Here is a 21,879-nt window from a genome sequence, read left to right on the forward strand (position 1 = left end):
AGGCATCTTCCCTAATTTCACTGAAGCACGGTGAACACACTGGGCTTGAAAACCACACTTGAGTTCACAAAAGCTGCAGCCAGCGATGTCTGTGAGAGAGGCCTTTGTTTACTTTAGGGACCTTGTGATGTGAGTGGAATGGCAAAACCCTGCAAACCCAGGGCTGGCCCAGCAACTGTATCATTGCTCTTAGGAGTTCTCATTCTTTGTAAGAAATAAGCCTCAGACTTGAGCCTTAAGGGGTGGGGTGGGGTGGGGGTGAATATATTTATTGGGGGAAGGGCTGGCATTTAGGGATTTTGAAACCATTCACCCCTTCTAGCCCTTTCCAGTCACTCATACATTAAAGCGGTCCTGTTGAATGAACTTCTTGTGTGATGGTTTCTGCAGAGCTTGTTCACATTGGTTTAGGTTCTTGCTGTCTTCTGTGTTTAGATTGTCTCAAGTCCACTGCTGTCTTGTACGGATAGAGGGTTTTCCCTACTTTGGTAGGTTATTGGTAGAATACATTGTAGTCAAGTTTCATATGTGTGTGGCTCACCATCCTGATTACTATCTCATCAGGCAAATTGGAGACAATCTAATCGTCCCTGGAGGAGTTAAAACTATAGAAGCCAATGGGAAGATGGTGATCCCTGGAGGAATCGATGTCCACACTCACTTGCAGATGCCATACAAGGGGATGACCGCTGTGGATGACTTCTTCCAGGGAACAAAAGCAGCCCTGGCTGGCGGAACCACCATGATCAGTAAGTCCATTGGGCAGTTCCTTTCATGTTGACTCCACCGAGGCTTTAAAAAGGGCCTGCTGCATTCAGCATCCTATCATTGCAAAAGACTAGCTTGTTTACTGTCTTGGCTTCCGTAGTTCCTGAGAAGGGGTGTGTGTTGTGGTTGGAGTTTGGGGGGTTTTTTGGCAGAAGAAGCTTGGGTGAGAGTGACAATGGAAAGGGGGTATTGTTATCCAGAAAGAAGGCTGAGGGATGAATTAGGAGAAGGCAGCTGTTGGAATGGGATTTGGGGAGAAATGCGTGGAAGCTATGTGGGCATAGGGGAAAGGAACTGGACAGCTGGAGGAGACCCTAGCAGGAGCTGTGGGAAAAGGACTGGTATCAAAGAGAGGTAATGGGGAGCATCAGTAGATATGGGGGAGACCCAAGGAAAATAGGAAAGAATGGTTGAATAGAAGGAGAACTGTAACAGGATCTAGGTCAGAGGTGGGCAAACTACGGCGCACGGGCCACATCCGGCCCGTGGGACCGTTCTGCCCAGCCCCTGAGCTTCTGGCCCAGGAGGCTAGCCCCCGGCCCCTCCCCCGCTGTCCTCCCTCCTCCGCACCCTCAGTTCACTGCGCTGTGGGCGCAGTGCTCTGGGCATTGGGACTGCGAGCTCCTGGGGTACAGCAGCTGCAGATCCCGGCCTGACCCGGTGCTCTGTGCTGCGCGGTGCATGGCTGGCTCCAGCTGGGTGGTGCGGCTGTAGTGCCACCAGCCACCAGAGCTCCAGGCAGCGCGGTAAGGGGGAGGGGGAGGGGTTGGATAGAGGGCAGGGGAGTTCGGGGGGTGGTCGGGGCCAGGGGTGTGGATAGGGGTGGGTGCGGTCAGAGGGCGGGGAACAGGGGGGGTTGAATGGGGGTGGGGGTTCCGAGGGCGGTCAGGGAGAAGGGAGGGTGGATGGTGCAAGGGTCATGGGTGGCCATCAGGAATGAGAGGAGGGATTGGATGGGGCGTCAGGGGTTCCGGGGGCAGTCAGGGGACAGGGAGAAGGGGGGTTGGATGGCGCAGGGGTCACGGGTGGCCATCAGGAATGAGAGGAGGGATTGGATGGGGCAGCAGGGGGCAGTCAGGGGTTCCGGGGGCGGTCAGGGGACAGGGAGGGGGGGGTGGATGGCGCAGGGGTCATGGGGAGGCAGTCAGGAAGGAGGAGAGAGGTTGGATGGGGTGGTGGGGGGCAGTTAGGGAGAAGAGGTGGTTAGATGGGGCAGTGGTCTGGGGGGGCAGTCAGGAAGGAAGACGGGGGTTGGATCGGGGGGCAGTTAGGGGTAGGGGGTCCAGGGTGGTCAGGGGACAGAGAGCAAGAGGGGTAGATGGGGCTGGGGTCCTGGGTGGGGGGGCGTCAGGAAGCGAGAAGCGGGGGGGGGGGTCAGATGGGAGGGGGGTCAGATACGGGGCGGGGGCCAGGCCAGGCCTGGCTGTTTGGGGAGGCATAGCCTCCCCTAACGGCCCTCCATACAATTTCTGAAACCCGATGCGGTCTTCAGGCCAAAAAGTTTGCCTGCCCCGATCTAGGTGGACTAGGAGATGCCAATAGAAAACTTGCCACCAGAGCAGCTAAGATCATCAAATTGTCTGCATTCATGCCCATGCAGCCAGAAGTAGTAACCTGCTATATAACAGGGGGAGAAACACATCTCTTTCTGTCTCTCCACAACTAAATTGTCTCTTGCCATGCAATCCCACCTCTTGGCCTGTCTCACTGACATCTCCAATTAAAAAGGGGTTTAGAATGGAAAATGGAACCGAGCCTGAACGATAGCATTTGCTACCAGCAGACAGGGTCATCAGAATGTTTGCTAGAGCTTAGCAGTAGTAGTATTTTTAATCAATCAGAATTGATTGGGGAGGTTTGTGAAGATAAGTTTCCTTAATCAATGGACAAAATATGCCTCTGGGTATTGAAATGTGAGGCTTATTAGTGCATCGGCGCTACCTTGCTCAGAAGATGCTCACTTGAGTGCCACAGAATCACTTCTGCCCTAGATTGCCAATAAACCACAGCACCTAACATATGGCTCCTCAGACTCTCCTAGAGGATTGATGAGTGTGCAATGCTTTTGAAGAATGTGGGGTTAAATTCTGCTGTTTTACAGGTATGCAGCGCCAGTGACTTCAGTGAGATTGCATTTGTGTAGCTGAGAGCAGAATTTGGCCCATAAAACACATTCTAAATGCTGAGTTTTACTTTTGTTGACCCTCATCCTGATTGCTCTTAAGTGTCACATATTAGCCAGGTTAATATTTAGGTGCCCTACTGCAGCTGGGTAAGACATCTGCAATAAAACCCCAAACCACGTGAAACTTCCTGCTTTGAAGTTTTGTTACCATCTTGCAACTGAGCCCAGTGTTTCTGAAAGATCACCATGGTGCATGAATCTTCTGAGTGATCCCTGGCCCAGCTTGGAGCAAACATGGGTAGGGTTATCATTTCAGTCCATATCATTTCGTGCTGTTTTGATTGAGGTTCACTTACATCAGGGAGGTAAAGTCATTTGAACCCAGAACTCAGCAACTTAAATCTGCTGAAACTCAGGAGAGGGTCAGGGGACTGGGGTGGGTCAAAACCTAAGGAGTTGTTCATCCAAATCCACATCATGAGGTTGCACAGCGCCAAGGCCTCTGGGCAACTTAACAAAGAACAACAACAAACACAATATTCTTCACAATAGGGCAGCATGCCCAGATGAACTCAAGCACAGGGACAGAATGATACCCCCGTATCCCATGCTGTCCAAAGCAGTAAACAGCACTAATGAAAAAGGAATCAGAATGCGTGATTCTTGCCCTCAAGGATGCTAGAGATGTGCTCTGGTTTATAACTTGGGCTTTACTTGGTTTATAACTTGGTCACAGCTGTCTGTGCTTTGGATAGCTTCTTAGGGTGTAAGAAAAGTCATTGATCCAACTGCTGAAAGTTTGGGTTTTCTTTCTTCTCTCCTTCCCCTGTGGCCAGTGGAATAATGGTCTTCGTGGCAGCATCTGTTGTGTAAAATGGACTGCCGCAGCAGATTACGTCAGGGGCAATAAAAGGTGCATTAGGACTGCGTCTTAGCAGGAGACTAAGTTTTAATGGGGTGGAAATAGGGGTGGGGATGGAGGAGGGTCCTACTGCTTCCGGCTGATTTCTCAGCAGAAGCCTGTAAAAGCCCTTGGTGCGATGCCAAAGGCTGTTAAGCCAAGGCTCAGTGCATTTCCTGTCTGATAAATGCACTTCGGATGTGTCTGAGAAAATGATGGAGGGGGAAGCTCTGAAGACCTGCTTGCCGTTTTAATTTCCCCTTGTGCTGTGTGGGAGCTGGAGAAAGCAGTTTGGACCCATTAGGGTATTTTGGTTTAATCTGGTTGGGATGTGGGAGGGCAGTAAGGCACTCAGGTAGCAGAGACCTGAGGCAGATTAAGAGAAGGACCCAGTAAAGGATGCAGTGAGAGGCCAGCAGTCACTGGGTCGCTGAGCACATGAGGAACCAATGGGATGGTGGCCACATGGCTGGAGAGGAAGAGCCCTTCTTTCACACCCTCAGTTCTGCTTGCCTCTCTTGTCACATCCAGTTGACCATGTGATCCCTGAGCCAGAGGGCAGCCTGACAGACGCCTATGAGAAGTGGCGAGAGTGGGCTGATGGGAAGACCTGCTGTGACTACTCCCTGCATGTGGACATCACCCACTGGAATGACAGTGTCAAACAGGAAGTACAGATGCTCATCAAAGAAAAAGGTTTGTGGAGAGATGGGGCGGGAGGGGCTCCTTGCCTTTGCCCTTTATTCCTCAAGTCTCTTTACCCTAATCTCCTTTTTCCAGTGAATTCTCCCATCACCTGCAGCTCTGGTGACTCAGTTAGCACATAGGCCCAGATCCGCAAAGTTGTTTAGGTGCCTAATGCTCAATGAAAATTAGATGCCCAATATCTTTCAGGATCTGGGCCATTGTGTGTGTGGCATAGGAAAGAGCATGAAGTGTGATTAAAGAACTGAGATTCAGGACTCCTGGGTCCTGTCCATGCCTTTGCAAACCGATTCACTCTGAGTTTAGGCAAGGCTCTGTTTCTCGGTTTTTCACATCTGTAAAATAGGGAGATAATATTTTGTGTGGGGAGGGAAGTTATGAGAGTTATTTCATTTATCTTTATAAAGCACCATGAGATCCTCAGATCATAGTCCATGTGTCATTACAACACATCAGAGTCATTGGGTTTTTTGAGTAGGTCTCACAAAGGGTCTGAGACACTCACATGCTTTTGAAAATCTCACCTTTAAATGACTTAGGCACAGAATTTCCACTGAAAGTCCCAACATGAAGGTACAATAACAGCATCTATGCTTATGATAGTCAGTGGGGAAGTCAGCTGTGCATGCATCCGTCAGTCTGCTGTCTCATGCACATTTTGCACATGTCCTTCCAGACCAGTGGTCTTGTCTGTGGCTTTGAGCACGCTCCCTCCACCATCTTTATTAGACCCTTTTAGACAGTGCTAAAGGGGTTAAAATGAGTGGCAGGTATAGTTTTGGAGAACTGCCTTCTGCTAGCCCCTTGTTTTCTAACATCTCTTGGGATCCTGTGTAGCCGTAGATGGAGAATTAGAATGTCCTGAAAATAAACAAACAAGAAGAAAACCAGAAAACTGTCTGCTTCACCTCTAGCTACTGCCAAAGGCTCCCATTCCATTAGGTCTGTGTAATTATCACATGCCTTGTGAATGTATAAGGGGGAGAGAGCTGGAATGGAATCATTTTTCTTCTTTTTCCCTCTTCTCTACCTAGGAGTTAACTCCTTCATGGTTTACATGGCCTACAAGGATTTGTACCAGATGTCAAACACAGAGGTAAGAGCTATATTACTGCTTTGTGTGCAATCATTGTTGGGCCCCTTTTATTTTGTTAGAACAGTAGCTGGAAAGAAAGCAGTGTACTGAGTGATCAGAGCAGGGCAAGGATGATCATGATTCAGGTTACCAAATTTTACAGTGCGGCTTGCAGCCACACTTGGTTTTAATCCGGAGGCATGGCCCTTGGAGTCTATTTCTATCAATCCCGAAATGCAGTGTTTCAGTTTGCTGTCAGCAGCTTGCTGGGGTGCACAGTCTTTGCATACTGCATCTCCATTTTAAAGATGTGATGATGTGGCTGGGAGGACCAGAGGCGGTAGATACAAGTTCTAAAGGTTTGGTGAAATCTGTGAGTGCTTCAGTGGATGGCAGAGAGGCATTTTGAAAGGGGCGACATGGCATGTTCACACACCAAGCCTTGTTCTGACTGTGAATGAGGGCTGTGAATGAGGTGCCGACACCAAATTCTTTCTCTCCAACCTTCCATTGTTCTTACCTGAAGGCCTGTCTAGTTTTCAGTCGAAAGATAGAGCGTGGGAATTTTTTAAAGGTCAAATACAGACCAAGTGAACATGGTTGAGTAGTAATCATGTTTCCTCTTTCACTCTGTTTCAGCTGTATGAGATATTTAGCTGCCTGGGAGATCTAGGTGCAATAGCTCAAGTTCATGCCGAAAATGGGGATATCATTGAACAGGTAAATGCTATTCTACCTACACTGCCGCTGAAAAGTGTGGTATAGACAGAAAGATTTTGATGCTGTACATTAGAGGAAAGATACTGCATGGAAGCTGTGCAGACATCTTCTGGAATATAATATTGTTATTTAATATTTTATACTGTGGGGCACCTAGGGCCAGTTTTTCAGACGTATTTAAGCATCTAAAGATGCAGAGAGAGGCCTAGTTGGATTTGCAAAAGTACCTAAGCAGGTTAGGTGCTTAACTCCCATTGAAAGTCAATCCCACTAGATACCTATCTGAGTCTTTAGGTTCCTAAATACCTTTGTAAATCTGGTTCATAGAGACCAACCAAGTCAGGGCCCCATTGTGCTAGGGACTGTACAAATATGTACTAAATGACCCAAAAAGATTACTGTCTAGGACAGTGGCTCTCAAACTTTTGTACTGGTGATCCCTTTAACATAGCAAGGGCTTGGCTACACTTACAAGTTGCAGCGCTGGTGGAGGCTTTCCAGCGCTGCAACAACACCCCGTCCACACTTGCAGGGCACAACCAGCGCTGCAACTCCCTGGTTGCAGCGCTGGCTGAAAACCGGCTTCTGTAGTGTTATGCGTGTGGGTAAAAGAATGCTTAAATAAGAACTCACTCCCTCAGTGTAACAATTCATGTCTGGAGATAGTGGATACAATGCTGCCCAGCAAAGAAGACATGCTGAAAACTGTTCTTAATCAGTCTGCTCGAGAGAGTAAGGACTTGAAGGATTGGCGAGAGAAAGAAAGCAGGACACGCAAGAGAAATGCAGTGGACGGAGCGGGTGCAGGATTCATTAAACAGCAATCCAGACAGGGCATATGCAAACTTGTGACTGTACAGTTCACCAACCCACACCCCTGCCCTCTTGTGTTCATGAAATGTTGTGTGTCTGTCTGTCTGTCAAGGAAGTTTTTTTCTTTTCAATAAAACAATTCTTGGCTTTGAAAACAGTCTTTATTATAGCAGATAGTGAAAGATACCTTAGCCCAGTAAAGAAAGAGGCACTACAAATCATATTATTATTATGGATAATAGAATAACAGTGTAAGCAGTGCAATTCACTCCCATGCAAGGCAGCAAACATTATTGTTGGCTTTCAGCCTCAAATTCTTCCCTCAAGGCATCCCTAATCCTTGTAGCCCTGTGCTGGGCCTCTCTATTAGCCCTGCTCTCTGGCTGTGCATATTCAGCCTCCAGGACTTGAACCTCGGTGGTCCATGCCTCACTGAATGTTTCACCCTTCCCTTCACAAATATTATGGAGGGTACAGCAAGCGCATATAACCGCGGGAATGCTGCTTTCCCCCAAGTCTAGCTTCCCATACAAGCAACGCCAGCGGGCTTTTAAACGCCCAAAAGCACACTCCACAGTCATTCTGCACCGGCTCAGCCTGTAGTTGAACCGGTCCTTGCTCCTGTCAAGCTTCCCTGTATAGGGTTTCATGAGCCAAGGCAGTAACGGGTACGCGGGGTCTCCAAGGATCACAGTGGGCATTTCGACATCCCCTACTGTGATCTTCCTGTCTGGGAAAAAAGTCCCTGCCTGCATCTTCCTGAACAGGCCACTGTTCCGAAAGATGCGTGCATCATGCACCTTTCCAGGCCAGCCTGTGTAAATGTCAATGAAACGCCCGCGGTGATCCACAAGCGCCTGGAGAACCATAGAGAAATACCCCTTCCGATTAACGTACTCTGATGCCAGGTGGGGGGGGGCCAGAATAGGAATATGCGTCCCATCTATTGCCCCTCCACAGTTAGGGAAACCCATGTGTGCAAAGCCATCCACAATGTCCTGCACGCTCCCCAGAGTCACGGTCTTTCTTAGCAGGATGCGATTAATTGCCTTGCAAACTTGCATCAAAACGATTCCCACGGTCGACTTTCCCACACCAAACTGGTTCCCGACTCTGGAGTTGCCAGCTTCCAGATTGCAATAGCCACTCGCTTTTCCACCGTCAGGGCAGCTCTCAATCTTGTGTCCTTGCGCCGCAGAGTGGGGGCGAGCTCAGCACACAGTCCCATGAAAGTGGCTTTTCTCATACGAAAGTTCTGCAGCCACTGCTCGTCATCCCAGACTTCCATGACGATGTGATCCCACCACTCAGTGCTTGTTTCCCGAGCCCAAAAGCGGCGTTCAACGGTGCTGAGCATTTCCGTAAATGCCGCAAGCACTTTAGTGTCACACGCGGCAGGCAAATCCATATTGATATCATCGTCGGAATCCTCACTGTCACTTTGGAGCTGAAGGAATAGCTGGACTGCCAAACGTGTTGTGCTGGTGACACTCATCAGCAAGTCTCTGATTGCGACCCCCCCCCCCTTATAAATTAAAAACACTTTTTTATATATTTAACACCATTATAAATGCTGGAGGCAAAGCAGAGTTTGGGATGGAGGTTGACAGTTTGCGACCCCCCCCATGTAATAACCTCGCAACCCCCTGAGGGGTCCTGACCCCCAGTTTGAGAACCCCTGGTCTAGGATATATATATTACATAAGGGAGACTGCCATGTCAGACATCGCTGAACATTTAGGCTTTGTAATAAATAAATAAAAAATCCATCCATCATTGTACTATAAAACTGAAGAACAATGAGAGTGTTTCCATGAAAATTCCCCTGGTAATAGTTTTCTTATCAAATAGCCATTTCCCTGCAGTGTTGGCAGTCCAGCCTTACAAACTAACTAATCAATTTTTGTTGTTCAAACTAAATGAAATTAAACAGTGAAAAGTGAGATTTTTGCATTATTCTTTCACTTAGTCTGATGCAATAATTTATAGAATAAATGAAGTTTTTGTTTGGTTTTAAATTGGTTTTGTTTTGTTTTTAATTTTGGCCTGTCAATGCCATTTTATGACACAATTTTGCAGCATTTCATGCTCGGAATAAAAATTCTTTTTTGGTTAAACATTGGCTGGAATACTTGTTGAAATTAGTGGGCAGTATTTTTAAAACTAGTTAAAGGAATTGCTTCCTTATGCAATGTAGACTTGCAGTCTGGGGAACTTACCAAGCAAAATGGAATAGCTGGGTTTAAAAAGAGGACTGGATAATTATTTGACTGTTAAAAACTTTTGCAGCTATGTAAATTAAGGTATTGATAGAGGTGGGATAATGAAATCTTGTGCTATGGGGTAGGGGGGGTGTTCCCTCTGTATAGAATTGCCCAATTGGCAGGATGCATTATGGAGGGTTTATCTTCTCCTGAAGTGATATCTGTTGGCCTCTGTAGGAAGAATGGACTAATGGTTTGATACAGTACAGCAATTCCTATCTGATTACAGTGTGATGCTTGATAAGACACCATGGCACCAGCCAATTTATGTGCTTTTGTTGGTTTTTTTTTTTTCTTTTTATTCTCATGCACTTTGGAAACTGAAGTTATTCATTCCATGCCTCCAAATGTATCTTCAGATTTAGGCCCAGGAAACTTGATAGTATTGTAACATGAAGGTTTTCCAAATAGTGTTACCTCTGAAGCTGAGTTATCAGTGGGTACCAGCCTGTCACCCTGGTGCTGAATGATGCAAAATCACCATTCCCCAGCCTCATTTTCAGCAGCACTGGGACTAATGCTGCAGAGAATTTATTCATTTGCTCTGTGTAATTGGATACCCTGGACTATAGTCTGCCTCCTCCTCTCATTAAAAGAAGTGAGACAGTTTCTCAGAAATGCTTTGGTACCTTTGCTCCTGAGGAAGAAAGCCGGATGGCACTGGGAAAGGAATTTGCTGGCCATGCTTCCCAGAGTCTGCTGCTTTTAGAATATTATATGGCTTCTTTATTGGAACCAAACATGTCTGGGAAAATGGCTTCTACCTGGGCTCTTCCTATATGGAAGTTGCTTTCCTCTCTATAGACTCATTTGTGCTAGAGTGTTGGGTGGAGGTTGTTTGATTTTTCCAGACATGCTGTGGCCTGCAATAGAAAAGCAGACCCCTATCAGTAAAAGATTAATATTTTCCAACTGGATGAGCTTCTCGTTTTTTATATTGACTTCTCTGGGTTGAAGTGGGCTCTGTTATTGTTTAAGAGCAGAAATAAAGGTACACAGTACCCTGTGCATGTCACTCTTATGTAGAAACAAGACTAATTTATCTTCCCTGCTAAACCCAGGAGTCAATAGAAGACATTTCCGTTCACTGTTAGAGAAATTGATACGCAGTGAATCAGAAATTATCTTAATGGAACAGAACAGTCCATTGAGTCCAGTATGTTCACTCTAACAGCAGCCAATGCTGAAAGCTGCAGCAGAAGGAAAAGACCTTCACAATGTGCAAGGCCAGTTATGCTATAATATGGTGTGCAAAATACCAGAGCCATAGGGGAAGGGGGAATTTCTTCCCAATACAAAGAAGCAATCAGCTTGTGGAGCTGAATTCATGGGATATGAGGGGATATGTAATGGGGAAAATACTGTTTTGATCTGAAATGGATGGATTGCACCATTATAGTGCCTTGTAGTTGGTGTTGTGGATACAGAGAATAGTACCTCTGTGATTTTGAAGAACCAGGGACAAATTTGCTCAGTTTTACTCTGTAGCACATCCTCAGTTTCTTCTTTCTCCTTTCTTTGGAGGGGGTGGATTAGGAGGAAAGTCTCCAAACTAAGCTCTGAAGAACCCTGCAGACTGCAAGAATCAATTTCCCCAAAGTTAGTCAATCTCTGTTTTCATAGAAAATGGAGAGATCAAAGAATCAGTTTTGACTAGGAGTTCTTGCTGCTTCAGTCCCACCCTAACCACCTAAAGCTGTGTGCAAGGTTTACTGGTGCTGTGCAGCCTTGAAAATTACTTCTGCCTTCCAAGCTAATTGATACAAAATGTCACAAACTGGTGACTGATCCAGAATGGGATTAGATTAGGCTGTAAAAGTGAGGATGCTGGTCAATGATCCTGCTTCTGTTCCTAGGAGGAAGGTTAGGGGACTTTCCCCAACCCCAGCCCCTCTATTCTGGGTCATGATCTATTTTCTCTCTACTGTCCTAAGGTCACCCGTGTTTCATATGAGTTTGATCCACATAAGAGAGAGGAGAGGGGGTACATAGAGCAGAGTAAGGGGGATGCACCATGCAGTGGAAACTGAAACAGGGGTGTGTGGAATATGGTCTTTATTGTTGGTGAAGATTGAGAAATGAAAAGAACATTGTTGAGTCATTATTTTGTCAGGTCTTTGTGTTGTGGCTGAGAAGGTAGGTGTAGGAGGCAAAAATACGTGGCAATTATCTATATGGCAATTTACCTCTTCAAATGTTGTATAGATATTAACTGTCACTGCTGGAATCCCACCTTCACTATTCATCTAGATGTGATTTTTTTATTTTTTAGAGCCAACAGCATGCCCAGTGCTCTGTTAGAGACAAAAATTAGGACAATCAGTGTCCCAAAGAGCTTAAAAGCTGAAAGACACTTACAGGATAATATTTCAAAATGCAACAGATTTGCACATTGCAGTAACATTTGCATTCAGAATGCCTGACCCATTCATGACATGGTCAATTTTTGAGGGTATCTGACAGATTGGAAGCCAGGTTAAGGGTATGAGGAAGCCTCTCCCAAGCTCTGTTTTCCCCCATGTAACATATTGCAAGCCCCCTATGGGCTGATGATAACACACTGATAAGGATGTCAGTTAGGATCGATCTTCCACTGAGTTGAACAATTTGTGAATGCCAAGGATCAGGCATACCATTAAATTCATGTTCATGCCTGTCCGATTATACTGTATGTGGTTGTGGTCCCTCATTATAGCAGTAAAATGTGTTGCCGATTGTGTGGTGAGGGGAAAGCAACCACACATTTTAAAACATTTTCATATAGGGCCAGATTCTGCTCTAATTGACACCTGTGAACTGTATTGATGTTAATGGAGCTGCACGGGTGTGACAGAGAAGGGAATTTGGCCTACAATGGATTTCTTTTAGTTTTCATGATCTCTTCCTCAGTAGTGCTTGGATGTCTTTGGGAATAACAAACGCAGAGTAAATTAAACACATGCCTTCCCCTGAATTGTATTTGTTATTTTTCACCTGTGCTACAATTATATCAGACCTGTTTATTCTGAATTATCACTTCAAAGGAAGATTCTTACTCTCAACCTATGTATTTACCTATCTTCCCCATTGTATTCTCTGTGTGTCTTGGTAGTCTTGTGAACCACCTGCAGCAAATCCAGAGATCTGCTCTGCTATTTGATAATCTAAATCCTTACGAAATGCTGAGTATGGTGGCATTTGTTTTTTTGACATAACTGTCAGATCAAATTCAGAGTCTCTAAACTTCCCTGTGTCTTTTCATTCTTCTAGGAACAAACCAGGATGCTGGAGATGGGAATAACTGGCCCAGAGGGCCATGTGCTGAGTAGACCAGAGGAGGTAAAAGACAAATGAAAAAAAAGATAAACAGTGCACCATCCTTGTTACACTGAGGCTCTTCCCCCATGAGGTTTCAGCCATAGGTAGCATAATGGTGTCTAACAGGTCCCTTCTGATCTTAAATTCTATGAGTCTGAGTTCTACTTTATCTATACTGGCAGTTCAACCGTACTCATCATCAGTTCAGGGGAGGGGCCTTTGGTGATAAAATTTGTTCAGTAATGATTCAGTTTCCTAGCATAGATAGGAGTCCATGGGTCTTCCTGAAATGCAGTAGCCATAGGAAATCAGTGCTGTCAGGCTGCAGTTAGTGCTACTTCTGATGCGTTCACATTTGGTAGGTGATTCCAGTGGTGGAAGAATCCTGAGATCAGAGAATCAGTGCACTGAAAATGAGAGTACCTTTAAAAAAAGGGCATCATCCATTGACTCTCAAAGTGCATTCATATTGTAAAGGAAAATAGTGCGGACTGTACCTCCAGCTTCTCCCTCATCTAATCTCTACTTAAGGTCTAGAATGTGTTAAAATAAGACACACAAAGCCTCTGGTGGTGGGAATGGGGGATTTCCCGATTGTGAATCGCTGTCAAGACATTTAACTGGATTATGTCTACTCTTTTTATTTGCCCATTAATCTGAGGTCAGTCTAATTTTAGATTATTTTATAAATGTCAGATTGCGGTAGCTGTGTGATCAGAACTGTTTTTAACTTTCTACAACACATGGAAGCAAGAGAGAGAAAATATAACTGAAATCTGCTGCAGTCACAGAGAGGAAAGGGGAGTAGATGTGAAGATTTGTACTTCAGATTTACGATCAGAAATAAAATAAATCTGCTTAAATTAATGGTATACCAATGAGGTTTATATAATATATAGTTTATTCTCTTTGAGATGTGGGACATTAAAATGTCTCCTCCAGAGAAAAAGACCCAATGTTAACTGTACTGGAACAGATCCTCAGCTGGTGTAAATTGACATGGTTGCATTGACTTCAGTGGAGCTAGGCTGATGTACACCATCTGGGGATCTGGCCCATTATTTGTTATCAGAAGGCAAATGTTGTGGTTTTCATTGTCCAAGGCTGGTTAAGGGGTATGGAATGTTTTGTTCTTGAAGGGTGATTGGCTAGAAAAATGACTCTAAAAATAGCACTGGAAGGCACAACATTCCATCCAGCTGGCTCCAGAGCTCATTGGTTCAGCAAATACACATTCATACTTTTTTTTTTCTATTTAATTATTATTTACTATTTGTCCTGTGGCAGGGTCTAAGAGCCCGAGCCCTGAATGATGACCCCATTGTGCTAGGCATTATACAAACACAGAACAAATTGCTGCCTCATCAAACTCAAGCTGGGACCTGAAAGTCAGTTAGGGTTCTTCCTGCCTCCTCCATCCTTGCCAGGCACAAAGATTCCCCAGTCAGAACATAGAGTGAATGGAAGTGGAAGGGCTGCATGACGCAGTAAAGAATCCGCCTGGCTACAAGTAACACCAGCACAGCTGTACCGGGTGTGTAGCACTAAGGAGTGAAAACTCTCTTTTCAAGTGAGATTTGGATCCCTACAGGGATCAGAGATGTTGGGTAATGAGCTGCCATTTGTACACCATCACTTGAATTACTATAATTACACTTTAAATGGGAGGGAAAGATTGGCCTCTGAATTCTAAATGCTTACATGTCTCCCAGTTGTTTGGAGGCAGTTCTTTTCTATTGCCTGTGACCTAACTGCCACTATCAGCTGAAAATCATATTGTTGTGCACTTCCTATGCTTTCTATTTCCGCCCCCCAAATCCACAAAGTTTGGAAGCCCAGGGTACTTGCTCTCCAATGTCCACGTGATGTGTGTCTCTCAGGTGCCTCCGCTGTTTCAGTGGTACAGAGCCACACGGACAATCTCATCCTTTCCGTCACAGAGCTGTCTGCATGGGATTACACACTAACCACCAATGTGGTCTCCTCACCGTGAGTCCAGATGGCACGTGTGGCCTGAACTCACTCAGCATAGCCCGTCTGGTCCTGAATGTTTGCAGTCATATGGCAGATGTGCCACCTTGGTGGCTCTTAGGAATTGAGTGGGGTGGTTAACGCTATAGAACCCTGCAAAAATCAGGAGGTTTTGGGGAGAATGAGGGATACAGTTAGAACTGAGTAAGTCATTTTTAAAAAAACCAGTACCAATGAGTATCTGGTGTGCCAGGGGTTTAACTGCATGGCTCCCCTTGACCAAAATGGGAACCATGAAGCTAAATACTCCTCTCCTCGCTGCTTTGAAGGTTTAGTTCTCTAGGTTTTTCCCTTGCTGTCTTCATCATGGGAACAAATGCACGGAAATACTTCATGCATCCAGACCCACTGGGGAAGGGTTGAGTATTTGGCTGAGGCTAGCATAACCAAATGGATGTTCAGAGCACATCCAGTCTTCTAGCCAGATGACACAGGAGGAGAAATAGCACCCTTAGTATCATTTTGCAAGATGAAGGGGAAGAGGGAGTAGGTGATGAAGCTGATTGTGTACCTAGAAAATATATACGCAGACCAAGCTATACTTGTTTGCAAGCACAGCTCCTCTTTGACAGGGTTTCAGGTATCTCTGCTCCTAGAGCTCCATTTAGCACCTGCAAACATGTTACATGCAGAAGTACAACCTCATGACCAGCTAGTAAGCATTTGTTAGGCTGGAAATAAAAATAGACACAAGGGTTCTCGGAACAAATTTCCCTTGCTGTCTGACCCATAATACCCACTTCAGGTGCTCTAGACGCATGGTTTGTGACTATGGTCTGTGAAGGCATCCTATGGTTCTGGAACCATTGCTCCTAGGAATAATTAACTGGACTACTTGGAGCTAGAATACTAGGCTGAGGACAAGTAACATTCAACAAAACTTGAAATGTTTTGTCATCCACAGGTCAACTTTAGTGTTGTTACTTGTCCTGTGTCATTGCAGTTTGAAGGGTCAGTGTAGAGTGCGACAAGCTGTGTGTGTGGCATGTTCACCATAATCACTAGTGAGGGGAATGGGGTTGAAATGTAAGGGTGTCATGTCAGTGATCATTTGATACTGCAAGTGAACTGCTCCAAAATGTCATCCCCATGGTTTGCAATATCCAATGGTAAGAGTATTTTGCAGTGGCTGAGGTTGACCCATCTCTGCATAAGGACTTACAGACACTTAGAAGCTTGTACACTGTATAATATTTTCTTCCGCACATTTTTCATTCTGTGCCCCCAAGGACCATTTTAGCACCCAGATGAAACATTTTTGTTGAATCCAGTAACCATAAGGACAATAGCGTAACGGGTTTGTGTGCATTGCTCAGTTTTCCAGTTGTGGCAGAAATCAGGTTTGCAGAAATGGGTGATTCAGCAAGAAGTGCTGGCTGCAGAAGGCAGCCTCTAGTTCCCCAGGGGAATTTGCATTATATGCTTATTGGTACCCTGCCTTTTTAAGGTTTGGGGTTTCCTTTTTTGTATATATTTTTTTTAATACTGAAGTCTTAAGCCAAACTGTTGACCAAGATCTTGGAAGGCTTTTTGGAATGAAGTCAGGCTGAATGGGGGATGATGTAATTATTCAAAGAGATCCCTCATGCTGAAATACTGAAAATTCACCCTGTTACAACAGCAAACAAGATATAAAAGTCAAGGGTTGATAATCTTGGAGGCTGAAGTGGCAGAGTAATAGCACAAACCCCCAATAGCAGAGTAGCAGCACAAACAGACTCGGACAGGGGCAGAACTACCTGCAAAATAACCAGCTGCGAATTGCCCACACAGACAACCAAGCTTTAATATTAAAATAAATGCATGGCAAGCAACTCAGCCCTGTGGAGAGGGAACTGAACTGGAAGCCAGGAATCATGATCCTGCTGCTGATTTGCTGTATGACCTTGAGCAAGTCAGCTAGCCCGTCTCTGCTTCAGTTTCCACTTTTGTAAAATGAGGATAATGATGCTTACTCCCTACCGGAATCTCTTTCAGCTATATGGATAAGAAACACCATAATAAATGCTAAATATTATTAAAGGCTGAAAAGTTGGTGAATTTGGATGGTGAGCAGCAAAAGATCTGGATCTAGATTAAGCACAAGCTGGGGTTTATGACTCAGGGCTGGGCATCTGATTCTGTAGCACTCAGATCTGTCAAGCTTTTTTTGCAAGACTTCAGCCCCAAATGATCTATCTTATTCTGATCTTGTTGTTATTTATCATTTGCATTGTGGTAGTAGGAGCACGGTTGTGGATCAGGGCCCCATTGTGTTAGGTGCAGTACAAACACAGAACAAAAAAGACGGTCAGTATCCCAAAGATCTTATGCTTTGAGTATGAGATAAAAGACAGAAGGTGGATATAGAGTGACCAACTGGGGAGCACAAGGAAACAATGAGACAGAATTGGTCATCTTCATAGGCAGTTGTCCCCATTATATGAAGACCTTGGAATTTCCTGTTGAAACCCAATGGGAGAGGGATGGTCTCATGGTGAGGTTAAGAGAGAGGGCACCCGTGACCAGTGAAATGGCACAGCATGGTGGGCATCACCACATTGTGGAGTGGTTGGTGACTCCTCCTCGTGTGTTATTTGCAACCTTTGTGTCGTTGCTGTGCTCCAGCTGGAGGCAGAAGCCGTCTTCCGCGCCATCACCATTGCTAGCCAGACCAACTGCCCTCTGTATGTGACCAAAGTGATGAGCAAGAGTGCTGCTGACATCATCTCGCAAGCCAGGAAAAAAGGTGAGTGGCTGCTGTCTCAGATCACCCTCCTTGCCCCGTGTGTGTGTGTAGCTGGAACACCTTCTGCAGAGGGCCTCTGTGTCTTTCTGTTTGTTGCTAGCAAGGAGACATGTCCCTTGAGCCATGTCACCCAGCCACTGTGAGGTTTTTCATGACTTGTTAAGTGGGGGTATCTTGGAGTCCTCGTGCCCCTTATGTGAAACTGGATATAGCAGGAAACAGTTGGGACAGAAAAAAATTGACTGCATCCCTGCTTACTTACATCCAGCCTGCCCATGGTCTTGAACCAGGCCCCTCACTGTGGTCTCTGTGCACTTAGCTGGCCAGCTGCTTCTGTAGAGTGTGCATATGAGTGAGAGACCAAGTTTGACTCAGAACTTGAAATCCATCATGGGGTTGATCTCTGGCTTGTGTGGTTTTCTGACTAATATGAGGATAGTTTGATGCGTGGCCCTTTGTACCAGGCCCATCTGGAGCTGACTCTGGTTGCGTGCCAGCTGCTAGCACATCAGGGATGGAGGGTTTGATTTAAATACCAGAGTTTATCTCTGACCATAAAATGCTCTCTCTGCCAAGCAGAGGCGTATCGTCCATGTGCAAGTGATTTGCGTTGCTAAAAATATCTCCTGCCTGCCTTTTGATGTGCCGGCGCTTTCAGTGGGTGTCTGTATTGAGGTTTCAGATGTGCCTTTTAGATGTGTGCGGAGCCCCGTCTGGCAGGCTGGATGCTCCTGGCAGATAGAGGTGACTCCCCGCACCACACACGGGTGTATACACACGTGCATTAGTTACCTCACCATTCCCTGGTTTTCCCTAGAGATGTTAAATAAAATGTCTGTCAAACTTATTGTCCTTCTGTCCAAGTCCGGCACCCCCATCTCACCTTCCTCACCACTGCCTTTGACAGGGAATAGAGAGAGACCCACAGACACACACACTTGAAAATCTTGGCTTGCTTGAGGCAACCCCTCACGCTAGCAGGCAGATCTCCATGTGTCTGATCTGTCTGGGGCCTTTACACAGGTTTAGAGAGGTTATCAGTGTGACGAAACTGAATCTGTGGAGTGCAGAGGTGGCCAGAGCGTTGATGGTGTTTGGTAAATATTTACCTGTCTGAAATGTGCAGAGAGGGAGGAGTGGGAGCGAGAGAACATGAGGCAGATGAAACTGAACAGACCCTTCGCCTGGTGTGTCAAGCTGCACTGTGTGTATTTGACTCAGGTTGGAAGCTCGCATTGCGAGATCTGTTCTGGACAGAGCACCCTGCTGCCAGCCAGTGGGATTCCTGACTCCTGTCAGGTATTTCTAGGGTGCCAATCACTCAGGTAGCCGTGAGGCGGCTGTTCTTGGGTCTAGATCTGAAGGCAACAGGCACAAAGGGAATGGCTCTAACAAGCTGGAGTCCTACACTCGTGCTGTTACTTGCTGAGTGGTGCCAGTGTGTTCAACACGAATGAGGGGAAAATGCAGCCGCTGCTCCAAAGAGCTGAAAATACGCAGATGAAGTTGGGGCTCAGTAATCCTCAGTAGCGTGATCTGTGCTGTCTCAGTGGGTGTTCCCGACATCGCTCACCTCCAGAGATCTTTCCTTTCCCCTCACTGACTCCACTGGGGCTTCACCCCAGCAACTTGAGACCCCAGGTCCTTGAGTGGCAGGACCAGGATCATGCCTGGAACCTGTGCCACAGGCAAAGACTGGACACTGCTTGTTCTCCCTGCCCTCGTACGTTCCCGCTTGGAGTCCCACCCAATCTGATCCACGCAAGCCAATATCCTAAATCAAAATAGATAAACCAAGTGAGCTGTCCACTGAAGGGCCAATCCCATAAGCACGGGGGGAATGAGAATGCCCCCATGCTCAGCTAAAACACACTGAGATCCATCTGTCTCTCTTCTCTGCAGGGAATGTGGTGTTTGGTGAGCCTATCACAGCCAGCCTGGGCACGGACGGGACACACTATTGGAGCAAGAATTGGGCTAAGGCTGCTGCATTTGTGACCTCTCCACCTTTGAGTCCAGATCCAACAACCCCCGACTACATCAACTCCTTACTGGCCAGGTGGGTGATTTGCAGGGGGAGAGAAAACCTCTCTCTTTTCCCCGCAAGAATTGCACTGGAGCAATTGCTGGAGCTGTGCCAGTGCAGTTCCATCTCAGGAACCTGAGTCTGCTGTGGGTCTGGGGTTGTGTAGGGGGGGACCTTGACTCTGGATGAGTCAGTGACTGAGGGGGCTGTGGACTCAGCAGTGAGGCACGGCAGGAAGAGTGGAAGCACTGGACTATTCGTTGGGTTATAAGCTGCAAAAACCCTGCAAAACCAGGGTTGATATTTGAAATGCCCCAAAGTTCTGGGGTATCTGGATTAACAATTCTAAGAGTAAAAGAGAAAGGCTTAGCTTGCGGGATGCAGAACGAACTGCCGGATTCTCCAACTCCTGCTCGGCCATGTTGAAAATACTGAGCAAATAATAATCATCCGAGTCCCCTTGTTTTTACATGGGCCGTGTTGTAAAGAACACTTTACATGAAGGATGGTGCCAAAATCATCTACTTGGAGGGACTGCTGCTGCTACAACACAGTGCCCACAGACACTGTTCATTTGCTACCCAGATCTGTCCATCATGTAGGAAGTTAAAGGCTTAACCCCAGTGTTTGTACATTTAACTACATACATGGTGGCTGGTCCTTGCTAGCCAGTGGAGGATATTTACCATTCAAAGCAATGGTATTGACTCCTGTGTTAACTGAAGAAAACCCTTGGACTGGATAAGCAGCGGCTGCAGAACAGGAAGGAGGTGTGTAGGTAGAGTTGTGTGTTGGCACACTGGGTTAACGGGAGACTGCAGGCCAGGATTGAGTTGTATTGCTAACATTGTGTGGAGGGGCATGTCTGGAAGAACGGGGTGCTGCCACAGTTCAGGAGCAGAAGTGGCTACGTCGTGCTGCCTGGGCAGCTCCAAGACTGGGTTAGCAGGATGTGCCCAAGGTCAGCAGTGAGGTGCACTGGCAGAGCTGCGTTGAGGTCTCAGAAATGAAATAGCTGCAGATCAATATTTAAGGTACATTAGCTGAGTGGGTTGTGGGAAAGTGTGCAGAGCCCATTGCACAGACTTATCAACCCCTCCCTTCACAAGAGCACCACATTTACCTGCCTCTGACCAAAAGGAGAAAAGTATGAAGAGCTTTGGGACCCACATGTGTCTGTCCCAAACTGCACTGATTTCCTCCTATGTGCAGCCCCTTATATTCTTCTGTAGGATTCTTCAACCAGAGATCAAAGGAAGCTCTTCTCCGATCCCAGCTGGTCTCTTTGGCTTGTTTTCTTGTCCTGGTACAAAGCTGATGGCATTTGAGAAGCCTGTTTTGTCATCTGGTTAGGTTTCTGTCTAGGCAGTAGGTCAGACATATGGCAGAAATTGTGAAGGGAAGATAGAGATTATCAGTGGATTAGAACTGAGGTTCCTAGGCCCAGACCAAGGGCACAAGGCTCAGCGTATTTGTGTCTCTGCTTTTCAGATTCACGCCCAGTCCATCTGGAAACCCAGCAATCCCTGTACTTTTCCTCCTTATCATTAGACATGGCTTTGAGGATTGTTTCCTCCCACCTCCTCCCCCACGCCACCAGGATGACTTCATAATTATCCTGCATCCTCTCTGCTCCCTGAATACCCAGCAGCCAGGAAGTTTCCAGAGAACTAAATGCAGTTGCTGGTTCAGTCACTAGAGCTGCTTGCTGCTGCCCTCTGGTGTCTGTACACACGAATATACCAGACTAGAGCGCACAGCTCAGTCCCTGCAAGCTCTTCAGGGGTGGTTTAAACAGGCGTAGGGACATGGAATCTAATAATAATGAAGCTTCTCTGAACAGCTGAGATGAAATGGGCTTGAAGCAAGTCCCCTGGCTTGCTTAGTTTTGCTGGAGATGTCACGTGTGCAGCGATACGGCACATTTACAAGAATGGAGGTAATCTTGGCATGTCCAAGAGGGGGCACTTTTGTGCCTGCTGCCCCAGACTCCAGAGACAAGGGGGTAGGGCCTAGGATGAGGCTGTTTATGGCAGCCAGACAGACTTGGCTCTTCCAGTGAGGTCTGTGCTCCAGTAGGGTGCTGATGATCCGCTAAGGGGGTGAGCATCTTTCAGAGTTGCCTCTTTCAGATGTGCCATAAAACTAAGCTCCTGGCCACTTGTGGATATTAAAGATACCATGGCACTTTCCCCATGGGATGGGCTATTAACCTCAGTGTCCTGCCCACATTTTGATTTAATTGCAATGTCTGAGTTCAGTTTTCCATCCTGTCTGTTACAAGCCACCCAGTGTGGCTTCGGCCCTCTGCAGCGGGTGTGCTCGGGCCAAAAGACTCTGCAGTGCCCCAGAGGCTGGTCCATTGAGTGGCTTTGATTGTGGCTACGTAGGAAGATGCAGGGATATCCCCAAAGTAGAAGGGTCAT

The 21,879-nt window shown here is 46.4% G+C and overlaps 1 protein-coding gene across 2 annotated transcripts in view; it reads left to right on the forward strand.

The window, feature by feature from the left end:
* Positions 1-21,879, forward strand: part of DPYSL3 (dihydropyrimidinase like 3) — a 76,025-nt gene that overhangs the window by 50,555 nt on the left and 3,591 nt on the right. For both annotated transcript variants that reach the window (XM_045027164.1, XM_045027165.1), the window contains exons 3-9: positions 565-749; positions 4,326-4,490; positions 5,534-5,595; positions 6,214-6,294; positions 12,621-12,689; positions 17,307-17,427; positions 19,330-19,486. In XM_045027164.1, coding sequence (XP_044883099.1) covers positions 565-749; positions 4,326-4,490; positions 5,534-5,595; positions 6,214-6,294; positions 12,621-12,689; positions 17,307-17,427; positions 19,330-19,486 — 840 coding nt within the window. The remainder of the gene's footprint in view (positions 1-564; positions 750-4,325; positions 4,491-5,533; positions 5,596-6,213; positions 6,295-12,620; positions 12,690-17,306; positions 17,428-19,329; positions 19,487-21,879) is intronic.

This window comes from Mauremys mutica, chromosome 8 (assembly GCF_020497125.1).
Source record: "Mauremys mutica isolate MM-2020 ecotype Southern chromosome 8, ASM2049712v1, whole genome shotgun sequence".
In the NCBI taxonomy this organism is placed as follows: Eukaryota; Metazoa; Chordata; order Testudines; family Geoemydidae; genus Mauremys; species Mauremys mutica.